The 13435-nt window shown below is 45.2% G+C and overlaps 1 protein-coding gene across 1 annotated transcript in view; it reads right to left on the bottom strand.

Annotated features, from left to right (window-relative positions):
- The window catches only part of SPEF2 (sperm flagellar and cilia associated 2), a 1083747-nt gene extending 1076881 nt beyond the window's left edge, over positions 1-6866 (bottom strand). Inside the window, exon 1 of the mRNA XM_085631001.1 lies at positions 6545-6866. Coding sequence (XP_085487127.1) covers positions 6545-6602 — 58 coding nt within the window. The 5' untranslated portion in view covers positions 6603-6866. The remainder of the gene's footprint in view (positions 1-6544) is intronic.
- Positions 6867-13435: the final 6569 nt, after the last annotated feature.

Here is a 13435-nt window from a genome sequence, read left to right as displayed (position 1 = left end):
AGTCCCGTATCCCTCGTGGAGACAGTGCAACCCGAACCCCTGGACACCGCGTCACTTTGCAGAAGCATCAGATTTCCAACGACTCCTGCAGCTGAGCTTTAGGTTACTTGTAGCCCTGACCCAGAGCAGCATTTGCTCCGAAGATTGCCCGCCTACACTCCACGAGTGTTCCGTGAGCTGGCCCTTTGTGTTTTCTCTCGAGGTCCCTTTGCGATCCCTGGTCCGTCAACTGGTGGGTCCCTGTGAAGGCAACTTTAACTCTAATTGGGCTTACCTGGTTGCCTTAGACGGGTCCTGACTCTCCATCGCTAGGGGAGACCCCAGGACCTTGCTGGTCCGCACCAAAGCATCTTTTCTTTTCCTGCGTGGGTTGCTGTTGCCAAGGCTTGTTGGTTCCAATCCGGGCACCGACACCGCAGCACTTGACATCCTTCGTGGGACAGCTCGAATCCAGCTCCTGGTCGCCGTCGACACCTCCTGGTCCTCATGGCTGCAGAGTCAAGCTTCACCTCTTTGCACCTGAATTACCCGACATCGGTGGACATTCGTCTATCGTGCCCCTGGTCACTGGCAAGTGACCCAGACTCTGTACCCTCTGCTTTCAGGTTCTTCGGATCTTCGATCCAGGCTTGGATCACACCGGACACCTTTCTCCTTCCCGGCAGCAGCACTTTGCAGCAGATCGCCATTGAAATCACTGACGATTCCCGACACCATTTGACACCTATGCACCCGGCTTCCCTGGGTGAGGTAACTCGAGTACTCCGGTGCTCCCATGGGTGCTGGCCCTAGAACCCCCTAAGTCTAAAGGGGTTTGCTCAAAGTCCTCTCCTAAGTGTCCTTAACTTCTAAAATTCCAACCGCGACTTTCCCATAGAATAGTATGGGGCTCGCGCCTGTGTTCTCACACTGCACGCGTCCCCCGTGGGTCTCCTGTGTCACTACCTTGGGTGGTTCCTTGGGCTCCAAGCGATTCTACGTGCTCTAGGCACTGTGCCTGGTCAAGTCGTGGTTCTTATACCACTTTCTTAATATACGGTTTGGTCCACCCTAGGGCCCATTGTATATTGTGCTATTTACTGTAGTTTTAGAACTGTATTATTGTGTATCTTGGACTCTAATCTCATAAAGAGATTAGTAGTGAGTGTTTAGAAATAAATGCATCTATTTTATATATACCTTGTGTGGTTCTCCTTTCATTTAGTCATTCAAGAGGTTATAATCTGGTAAACCAAGCTGCTTTACACTCCCTCAAGACTTAGCCTGAAGGCTGCTCTCCATAGCTACAACTACGATAGCTTTCAATAAAGGTTGTCTTTAAACATATCATTAATAACGTTTGTTTGGACTGGTGCAAGGTGCCCACTATAACTAGTGGACAGCATATGCCAGGCCAACTTCTAACATATAGAACTATTATTTGTTTAGAGGAGTACTGACAACTTTGGGCCCGGTATTGCTGCACCGTTCAAATCATGAGCCTGTTGTCTGCAAGGTAACTGCCCTTGTGGCTGCCTGTTTAGTAGTAAAATATAGCATAGCTCGTATATATTAACTTTATTTTTAACATGCATTATTTATTACAACATTTAGAATTTTAACAAAATGACTAAATAGATTAAGTTGAAAAAATAAATCCAATAATGCCTACCAAGTACAAAGAAAGGTACTGAGGCAAGAATAGGAAATGCCACAAATGTTATAAGGCTAAATCCCCTGCTTTATACAACTAAGTAATAAAAATCAAGCATTCTAGCATACTGTTAGAAGCTTTCTGGCTGCCTTTTCTGTGGGAAGAGATCCTTAACTTGACAGTGAGTGGGCCTTAAACAGTGTGAACACCTTTGGTAGAAGTATCGTAAATAAGTGCCGCCTGGGGAAGTTAACAAAAAAATAAGTTCCAAGTAATTCCACATTGGGACTGATAAGAGTCCCCTTTTAAAATATATTTAATACTAGAGATTCCACAAGCGCAGCGTAAGTGCTGTGCAGGCAAAACCTAATAAAGGCCATGATGCAGACAGTGCTATTGTGGCTTGGTGCTGCATACTTTATCATCAGTACGTGTAATGTCTTCTTAGGGGATCTTCTTTTGAAGTGTAGTGTCTTGCTGTTATTTAGAAGAAGTAAGAAATGGAAAACATAATATTTGCCTTATGTTAATAAAATCAGTAGTATTCCTCATGATATTTAGTGAAACCTGCATCGGAGTAAGTTTGCCTATCATCACAAACAAAACCCAACTAGCAAGGCACGTTTTCGCCAGGTACTTCAATAATTCTAATATTTTTAGGTCTCCCCTGAGACAGCGCCTTAGCGCTGCTCTGGCGAGACTTATAGTAAGCGAGTTTTGGAAGTGCAAACAGTGGCTTTTCAGGCCTCCAAATACAGTGCATGTGCGCCGTCCGGGCGCGCGCACCATTTGGAGGCCTGAAAGCACTCGTTTGCTTTCACTTTCGCGGCCCCTTTGATGTCTCGCACCACTGTGCCCGCCCCCACTCCCCCCTCCCAACTCCCTCCTCGTCAACTTCAGTGTGCGCTTGTTCTTCAAAGGTCCGCTCCCCCGCCCCCAAGCGCTCGCGCCCACGCTCCGCCGGGCTTGTTTATCTTGTTTTAAATACTGAATGTGGAACTGCAGTTCGTAGGGGTGCTGACTGCTTCTCGTGAATAAGTACCCCGCTCCCCATAACAGCACCTAAGGGCAACTTCTTTTATCACTCTATCCCTCTTTGGTAATTACATGCAAAATCTCCGGAGTCAAAAATAGTTGAATTCCAAACGTGAGTCTTACCTTCCGCCCCGGGCAAAAGACCTCAAATATCCGATTACCTCTCCCTTGCTTCCAAGCTTAAGCAACGCAAAAGAGATAAAAACTTAGTGAGGTAACCAATTGCAGGTTTGGGGCAGAGTGACAAGCTAGCGTGTAGTCTTATGGAGGTCCTTTGTTGGTTGAAGTTTCAAGGAACCCTACTATTGGTTAGAATCACTGACCAGGCCCTGAAAAAAGAGGGCACGCCCATCGCCCAAGAAAAACAGAAACCAACGCGACTGTTGCTGCAGAACCGGAAATGGCTGCTCTCTTCGCGGTAGAGCTGCGTGGCGTATTCAGTCGTTGGCGACTGTCCTGGACAGACGCGGACTCTGGTACAGAACACTTCACAAGAGCAGCACAGTGCGAGCCACCCGCTGCCCTGTCCCTGTCAGGAGTGTGTCTTCGAGAGGCACTCTCGTTGGTCAGGCGCGGGAGGGGCAAGTCACTTGAGGGGTTGCCAGCAACATGTGAGTTGCCGGTGTTGTGTGATATTTGGTATCCACTTGGTATCCTGTATGCCCTGCTCTTCGGCAATCTTCTGAACTCTGCCCTATTGGCCAGGTCATTAAACAAATTGTGTCAAATTTATATAGATAGGGTGATTAGAGTTAAAGAATGCAAAACCGGGACACAGCCATAGAAATAGAACAGTTTTTGGGCCAGGGTCGGATTATGGTCTAAGAAGGACTAGGCAAAAAAAAAATATATATATAATTATTTTCTTTCCTTTCCCTCATGTGATGAGACCCAGGAGTAGGCTGCTAATGATACTGGCTTGGGGTGAAGTGACACCTAGTTACCTCATTAAATCCTGCTGTGCTGCATTGTTCCGTGTAGTCCTTTGTTAAGTGCCTCAAGCGACTGGACTGCTCTTCCCCTTCATGCCGTGCCCTCGGACACGCGTGCCCTCGGACACGCATCCAGTATCCAATGCTTCTTAGTCTAATGCCATCGTGATCCTACTGGACACGCGCATTTGACAGGCACAGAATTGTTTTCTCGGAATACCTCCTAGACTCAGTTCCCCTTAGCTTAATATAGTTGGGTAATACCTGGGATCCCTTTCCATTCATTCATGTTTTCTGACAATACAAATGCTGGTATTCCTCCCTGACTCCCGATTATTTAATCTCCTCTCCCCCTCCCTCTCCCCCTGTTTCAGATTGATTCCCTGACGGTGAAATAGCGGCGATTAATCCCAAGCTGTTTATCCATAATGATTTGAACACGGCTCCGGTAGTGCTGATTGTTGAGAGCCTCTGGACTTAACTCGACAGAAAAGTCTTTCTGCGGTAGAGTAAGTCATGCGCTTATTTTTGGAGCGCCTTTCTTTTGTTAATTTATTTCTATTTTGTCCACTGATTTACCCATTTGATTTTAGGTGGCTACCACTCTCTTCGCCCTTGTCGTTACCATCCAGGAGGTTGAAACCCTCTACCTTTGACGATTCTATGACGTCTTAGAGTCCTGTCCTTTGACAGATAGGGTAACTTCTGTAAATAATTTTAATTCATTTATTTCCCCTGATTAGAGACTGATTAGCCTTACACTTGTTTAATTTTGTTTTTTAGGTGCCCACACCCCCCCTCCACACGCACCCCAGTCCTGATGAAGACCCCATCTCGTAAGGTCGCAATGAGTACCTACATCACATAAGGGGTCGAAACGTCGACACAACACCATTGCCAATATTATCACTAGTACAGGATGCACTGTGATCTTCTATATATATGGCATTTCTCAGAACTGTAGATATTCTAATCATGATTTGATTTGGATGTAATACGCGGCAGAGATTTAATTATGCCGATCAATTTAATTGTGTTCTGAATGGATTTATTATTGTATTCACTTCCTTCTAAATCCCACACTCAATCACTCACCTCCCTACTCCTCCTCTTCTGGGCACTTTTATGACTTTAAAATTGTTGCCTTAATTATGGACCTCAGTAAAACATTTATAATTGTTCAATGTGATTAAAATGGCATTTGAACTTCTTTGAATTTTTTGGTTAATTGTTTTTTAATGTTTTGTTTTGAATGATTCTGTATGCTGGGACCACTTCTCTCATACTGCTCTATACCCAGGTCCCAGTGACTTTGTATGGGTTTACCCTTTCCTTAACAACTGCATGAATGAGGCGAGGCAGCACAGTAGGCAGCTTTTTGGGGGGAGAGGATGTAGCCTTACGGCTAGAGCGGTTAACCTCGAAGCTGGGGAACCGGGTTCGTGTCTCGGCAACTTTGCTCTACATCCTGTGATTCTGGGCAAATCACTTAATCACCCTGTGCCTAACAAAAACAAGCATTTGCAATGCAACATGTCTCGCATTTGGCGACTTTGAGCTGTTGGCATTGTAAATCACAATTCCTTTTATTTATGTTCTGGTTTTTAAAACATAAATAAAAGCATTGTCATTTACAATGCCAATAGCTTAAACTTCTGTAAATGCGAGACCTATTGCATTGCAAATGCATGTTTTTAATTCTATGTGCTGTTATCTAACGCACAGGAGGCCGTGGTAACTGACTCCTATTATGATTAATATAAAACGGCCTCTACAGCAAGGCTCTCTAGTGACTCGTCAGGTAAAGAACTGAGGACGCTACAGACACCATGCCATGCTCACTCGGCAGCAGGGCCGGCGAGGAAACTAAAATCAGTCCCAGCAAATATATTCAAAGCAACCCCAGGCTACAGGATGCAGCCATTAAAATGTGGCCACGGGGGGGATGGGTTTTGTCTGCTCAGAAAACAAGCATTTGCAATGCATTAGGTCTCGCATTTACGCGAGTTTGAGCTATTGACATTGCAAATAACAATGCCTATTGGCATTGTCATTTACAATGCCAATAGCTTTAACTCGTGTAACTGCGAGACCTATTGCATTGCAAATGCTTGTTATCTTTTGCAGCTTTATATAGCGCGAACTCAACCCGGGGCGCTCTACATGAGCACCAGTTACTTACACTGATACATTCATTTAATGATGTAGGGCAGAGAATGTAGCTGCAACAGGCTAGATTTTTGCAAACCTTCATAATCAATTCGTGAGATCAGAAAACCAAGATCATTTAATCCGGTTTCAATTTAATAGGCATACGAGATAACAAACACAATACTCTAGAAATGAAGGCTCTGTCTGTGACCAGTAGAGGGAGGAGTGTTCCCAATTAACCCACCACTGGACGAGGTTTATCAGACTAATACGCATTTCCACCAATGACTGTCCACGTCGTTCAGCAGCGCCAATAAGTTTCCATAGTAACAAAACACTGGCATGTATAGCTCATACTCTACTTGACACATGTCAATGAAGCAGCCATCTTGTTTGGGTTATTGAGATTCCTGCTACAGCGAAAGGCCAACGAGTTGCGAACCCCAACGGAACCATACCCGGCTTAACGATTCAACGAGGGAACGTTTGTAATGAAATGAAAAAAGGGATTTGTATTGTTTTTCCTACTACATTTGTTGTTGTCCATATGTGTAAACGAAGAGAATACTGCTCTCCCTAGGGAAAGGAAAGTGAGGCAATAACCAATCTATTCCACTTTCTACGTCTATGTACAAACCCCTGGACTACCCTTTTGGACATTGACTCTAGTTTCACAGCAGCCTCGCTTCCACGGCGAGAGTTTACCCCATTCTGAAAGGTGCTTGTGTTCTGGAAACCGGCTGTCTCCACGCTGGAGAAGGCAGCTCGCCATGGCCTCCATCGTCTCACTCACCCACAGGCCGGGACAGCCGCAGCTCCTCGTTCAGCCACTGGCACATTATGTCCGACATGATGTGCTTGCCAGAGATACAGCGGGCGCGGCGAAGATTTTGCCCAGGAGTCCAGTGCGGTAAAAAGGCACCCGAGTAACCCTGTGCAGAGAGCCGCGTCCCGTTACCAAGGTGATATGTGATGACGAGCTAGGCGTGAGAGAGCTGCCTACCTCCTTCATGAGATGGTGATTTAGCTCACAGCGCCCTCTGCTGTTTGCCAGCGGCACCCTCAGCGTTGTCAAGACGACAGATTGATACTGCCATCAAAAACGTTTACCTTCCCATTTCAGTTACAATTACATAACCCCCAAGTGTGCTTCATTTACAGCGTTTTACTGCCGTGGCTTTCCAATACATTAATCACACTTGTAATTAGAGTTGCTTCATGTTTTAGAGAAAAATACCGTAGATGATGAAAGCACCAGGAGTTGGTATTTGAATAAGCATTTATTTACTACCCCATGTAGTCTTTTTATTTAACCTGACAACTCTGTCTGTTCGCTTTTGTAATACTTTTAGATTAGTTCAATCTCTACTTTCCTACTTGTATTTTCTACGTTAAGCTAATATCAAACGGGAAAATTTGGGATTTTGTTGATCGTCTAACTTTATAAACTGGTTCCGATAAAGAAATACTAGACACTTTAAGGACAATTTTAGGGGATTCTTCTATAAAAGGAACAATAGCCTTTAAGTTGTCAGCTTTTTAGGATACAAGTTAAGGTAAAATAATCACCACTTTCTTCAAACGTTGAGCAGAAGAACGTAAATCTTGCAGACGCAAAATAACCACTGGGAGTGTCCTGAGTACTGCCGGTCCAGGTTCATGCCTATTGTAAATTGCATTTTAGCTGGCAACGTTTCGGACTGCTTATGTGTGACTTTGCCATTTTTTTCTGTGTGCACTGTGTGAGACTTTAAGCAATGTGAGCTCAAGCAATAAAGCTAATTTGAAAAGATACATTTCTGTAAGGAACCTCTTTTAGGCAATGGGAAGCTCTAAAAACTGCTGCAAACCCACTGAAATCGAAGGACCCTAGCATTCTTCCCATTTCTAATATGATCAGTGTAATAAATGGATAGGTACCGTCAGGCACTGTCAGTACCTGCACTTCTTTAATTTAAAAGGTAGAGTATCTGCTGCTTGCAGGAATACAATAGTTTTAACGAAAGAGTGCATGTGAGGGCACCTTTCTCACAATTAACTGTTTTGCACTTATATCTACATTAACATATAACATGGGAATGCATTTTTTGTATTTTTTATGTTTAGACTGACCATAGCAAACGTTGGCTTGTATTTTAAAAAGGCTACTATCTGGTTGCCATTTGGCTCTATGTCATGTATCTTTCTGTATTCTAGGGGAAGCTGACCCAGCAATCTCAAATAATGTATCTTGGTTTTCAGCTCCTATATGAAATGTTTGATTTTTCACCACAGTTCTAGAACTCGCTAATAAACTGTTGCGAAGCACTTGCAGAATACACTAGGACCAATGTATCTCATAATGTTACAGCTAACTGTAAGTTTAAAGGAGGTTTAGAGTAGGCTCATTGTGTAGTAGCTTGAGAAAATTATGAGTTTGTATTATCATTGTTGAGATGAAAAAGTCCTCTGCATGGTAAAAGATGTGTACTTCTGCCCAAAATGCCCAACTGTACTGTTGTCTGGATCACTGATGCAGATTTTTGTTGTCATAGGTAAACACTGATCATGCATGTGCGCCATGACATAGACCTGTCTCATGGATTGCGGTCTTGATGTACCGGGAGAGGCTCCCCAGTTGTCACCCGTATAGTGGTAAAAGGCTGCCGCCGACACCAAGAGTTAAGCAGACAAGTGCTATGGTGGCAGCATAATGTGTAGTGATCAGTAGGAGTGAACACATCCTTTTTACCCTGTGTCACTGGAGTGAGGCCTACAGGCTCACTCATCTTTTTTAAAGTTCTACTGCTGTGTGCTTAGCTCAACCTTGCTTACATCAGTTAGATGTAGAGTGTTGCACAGTGCAGGAGTGGTGACTGCGCTGTATGTAAGTGTGCCTAGGATGGGTTCAGTACAGGGAAAGAGCAGTGCTGTGCAGTACATGCATGATTAGTGCATCTACTGAATGTATGAAAGCTGTGAGGAATTCATCACTTGAGAGATACAGTACTGAGCAGTGCGCACAGAGTGATTGTGTGTGCTGGATGTGTGCACACCTGAGGTAGTGCAAAACAGAGGTCACATTACTGGACAGTATGTGTGCTGTGTATGTGCACAGAGTGCAAGTGTACCTGCAAGGGTACATAACATGGAGGACCCTGGGTTCCATTTGGGAAGCCCAGGCCTTCCTGGTGAAGATATGAGGAGTAGAGGAATCCCCCACACAGATTTGTTTATTGCTGCATTCATGTGAGCTGGGTTGGACACACTGAAGGAAGGGAGAGACTCCCTTCCATCAGTGATGGGGCTGCTAACTCAATGTGACTGAGATCGAGGTGTGAGATATACTCGCTCCCATGGCCTGTGCTGTAGGACTATCAGCTTCGGAGTCTCTCCTGCTATGACAGACAGACTTTCAAGAGGAAAAAGAGGGAGAAAAGTGTACACTTCAAAAGTAGTAGAACCTCAACATAAAATTTCAAAGACCCAGACCATAAATCACATTTAGAGTCTGGAAATATACTATAAGACTGGGAGGTTGAGACCCCAAAATTTCTCATCTGCCAAGCAGCCAGACGGCTGTGTGAGAAGGGGAAGCTCTGCAAGACTGCTGCCTGTGACCAGGACTTGGGGCTAAGGCCTGCTAGTCTCCCAGCTGGGTAAGGGGCCATCACCAAATGAAATCAAGACCACTTGACCTGACGCCAGCAGCACTAGTAACTGCCTGCTTGCCAAGACAATTGTCTCCTATGAGGAAGACAAGAGCGTTGGAGGGAGTGAAGTCCAATGGGGAGCCTACTGTGATGACTCTCATGCTAATTGTGAGGAGACAGCTGTGCATGAGTGATTCGGTGACCCATGTATGCATGGAGAGGTCCGCTGTGGACTGAGCCGTGCATCGAGTGCTGTGTGGAGAGTGCCAAGCCCGTATCGCCTCGTTGTAGTGATCCTGAATGCCAAAGGGCATTTCTATTCTCCCCCAAAAGTAACCGTCTCCCTGTCCAAGGATGGATCTCTGACCTCAACGCCCTTAACTGTCCGCTCACTCTTTCAAACTCGGCAAAATCCCTAGGTTTCATCCGGGACACAAATTACGCACTGAAGGACATATCAACAACACAGCCAAAGGAGCACTTTTCACTCTTAAACACCTCAAAAAAATCAAACCCTTCATCCCGCAAGACGGCTTGAAATGGGTGGTTCAATCACTAGTCCTCTCTAAATTTGATTACGGCAACGCTATTCTTAATGGAACCCCTAAAGCTCACCTGGCTCCCCTCAGAGCCGTCCTCAACATGGCTGCAAGGCTTATTACAGACTGCAAACGGTTTGATCACATCACGCCTGCCCTCAAATCCCTTAAATAGCTCCCCATCGAAGGAAGATGCATCTACAAGACTGCCTGCATCACCCAGAAAGCTCTTCACTCCAAATTTCTAGTTTACTTAACTAATAAACTCATAAGAGCGGGAAGCCGCAGAATGATGAGAAGCTCTAATGCTCTTCTCCTCGTTCCCCCATTACTAAAAAAGAAATCCACACAGACTTGCTCCTTCTCAGGAAATGCGCCTAGTATCTGGAATGTCCTTCCGAGGGACCTTCGCTGCAACCCCTCCTATCTCGGCTTCAAAAGAGACCTTAAATGACATCTCCTCAATAAATACTTGAGTCCATAATTCTTTCAGATCCTGATATACTTTGATCACCTGCACAGGTCATCTCTCTGCGAACCTGCTGACCTTTCATTTTCCCTGTGTTCTCCTTATTGTTTACACCTGCCTTTGCTCTTCTTGGTCTCTCATCTATTTTGTCGACTTCTTGTCTGTAAGTTTTTTTTGTTTTGCATTCTCCCCTGTTTTTGTTGATTTGTCTTGTCCTCTCTTCTCTTACCCCACCCCTCTTACCCCTACAAATGTTTCTTTGTTATACTTTATTGTGTGCTCATAGGTTATACCTCTCTTATGTTATTTAACTGTATATAACCTTCAAATCCTAAGATTTTTGCATTTCTCCTGTTTTTGATGATAAGATTCTCATGTACTTGATTGCATTTGCATGTAACTACTGTACCACTGATATTGCCTTGCCCTTGCTTCTGTAAAGTACTCTGATACCTTCGGGTCTAGCCAATGCTATACAAAACCTTTCAAATAAAATAAAAAATAAAATAAAAGGGGACCACCATAGAATTGACTGTGCTGACAAAGTGCCAAGACTTGTGTGAGCCTGGGCGGCAACCCCGTGTATCTGTGATTGCACAGGAGAAGTCTACACCTTGCCAGTAAGTATCGTGGCAACCTCATATGACACAAGTGGCTGCTGGAACTGAGCTTTGCGAAGTTTCGGCTGTTCCTCTGGAAAATTGAGGCTGCGACCTGTAGGTTGAAATTGTGCATCGAGACCTTTCACTTGACTGTTTCCCATGGACTTAGGAGGACGCTGAGAATACTTTGCTCCATCACTGGGCTCTGGTCAAGAACACAAAGATCAACCCCCTGCACCCATGCTGGGAAACTGAACTTACCACGTTAACAGAAGCTGGGAGTACCTCGGATCACTGTTGAGGCTGGAAGCGCTGCTCAGGACAGAGCCTGCATCTGCCGGGTGCTGCTGTGTGTACCACAAGCAGCCCGACTCCTCTGAAAGGGACCAGAGCTTGCAAGTGCCCACGTTCAAAGCACCCGCTGAAATACTGAATGCTTCCATGCCGCTAGAGTGCGTAAGACTTGACAGAAGTCTGCCAAGCCCCGGGGGAGGAGGGGCGCTGCTGAACCTTGTGCAGCAGCATAGACACTTTTAACTATTCCATAAAGAATCAAAGGGGACTCTTGAGTAAAGCCTAGTAGTGGGCGTTCCGTGGATGTGACCACCAGTGAATGGGGAATAACCCTGACCATATTGCAAGAAAGAGTGTGGGACAGCGATTTGCCATTTCAAATATGGCTCTGTATCCTTGACCAAAATGAGGCAATCAACATGGAGGCCAGTGGGCCTACTAACAAAAATGCTAACTTTAAGAAAATAACTGAGATGTGAAATCAGTAATGACAGAAAGCCCAGTGCTTCAGCTCAAACATGGGAAAAAATAAGAACCCTGAAAAAGCTATATAAAAAACAACTCTGGGAAGAACGAAAAGCAAAAACTGATGAGGTTTGGGCAAAGCTCCTATTTAATTCCAAACGAACAAATACTGGAGCTTTCTGGGCATCGATCAATGGCATTGGTGGGGAAACAATATCAATAAACAGCTCAAGCATTCAGGAAAAAGTCTGGGCAGCATACCTGATGAAGACCGTTGCTAACCAAGCATGTTCGTCTGTGCGAGATAATAACATCAATGATGATGTGAGAGATGAGGACACACTGATAACTACTGGGACACCGTCTATATTAGTGGAGCCATACTACACTCCAGCAAAAGTAATAATGGCAGGATGAAGAGATGGGGCATCGGGTCCTAACAGCATCCCGCAGGCTGTTTACAAACTAGACCCGGAAAACATAGCCTGCCAGCTGACGGCATTGTACAACGAGGTGAAGGCAACTGGACTGATCCCCAGCAGTTGGGGAGGATCGATAATAAACCCAAATTTCAAGGGGAGAGATTAATCACATCTATCGAACTATAGATCAATTTCCCTCATAGATTCAGAAACAAAATACTACGCCTCACTAATCTTGAAAGATCTGGTGGAGTGGTCCGACTCCAACAACCTGAGTCATTCAACCAGACAGGATTTTGAAAATGTTAGGGAACCACTATTAACACTTTAGCAGTAAAATCAATTTCCGACAAAAGTAAGCGTTTAAGAAAGAAATTGCTTTTACGTTTTATTGACTTGAAGGCCACCTTCGATCAAGTAGATAGAGTGCTTTTGTGGGGAAGGCTAAGGTGGTGGGGCCTTCAAAATAAAACCCTCCGAGCCTAATGCCGACTCGTCCAAACTCTGAGGAGAAATCTGAGGGGGAGGATCCCCAGCCAGAATATCCAGAGGGCAGTGGCCCTGAAAAGGGAACATTGTGGGAAAGGTTGGCTCGTGAGGAAATGAATCAGAACCGCGCTCGTGGCTGGAGGATGAGACAGCTGGACAGGGAGTGCAAGGAGATAGAGAGAGCCTTAGCTGAAAAGAATAAGTGTGCAGCTCATGAAGTGAGCTTGGCTGGGTTGGAGGTAGAGTCCAGCTCAGATGGTGGCAGTAAAAATGTAGTATCTAGTGCTGAGAGAGAAGTACTTACACCCAGAGATGTGGCGCCTGACTTGAGGGAGGGGGTTGACACAAACCAGGGGGTTCAAGGATATGAGGTACCTCCAGCGGTGCGCAGTGTTCCTGATGTGGATTCAGGAACTGGCACAGGGGTTCATAGTCCTAGTGGTGGGTGGGACACTCTACTGACTCTAGGTGAGAGGTGCAGGGAGAGGGGTTCCCTCATGGTAGAAGTCCTGGTGTGTGAGTGAGGAGACCGCCCAGAAGAGTGTAGGTTGAGTGACAGAGACAGTCAGACACTGTCTTGCCAATCTCAGGAGAGGGGGTGGAGTACTTGTGTGAGGCACTGGATGGTGAGGTAAAGGGTAGCTTGGTTAACACTTGTGTGGGGCTATATGATTAAATTCTTGGAGAGCATATTTTAAGTCCCTGTTTTCCAGAGCTATGCCAACTTTTCCAGAGCTATGCCAACTGTCGGTGGAGTGTGAGTTCTCTGACC

This window comes from Triturus cristatus, chromosome 2_1 (assembly GCF_964204655.1).
Source record: "Triturus cristatus chromosome 2_1, aTriCri1.1, whole genome shotgun sequence".
Lineage (NCBI taxonomy): Eukaryota > Metazoa > Chordata > Amphibia > Caudata > Salamandridae > Triturus > Triturus cristatus.
This window is presented reverse-complemented; position numbering and strand designations above follow the sequence as displayed.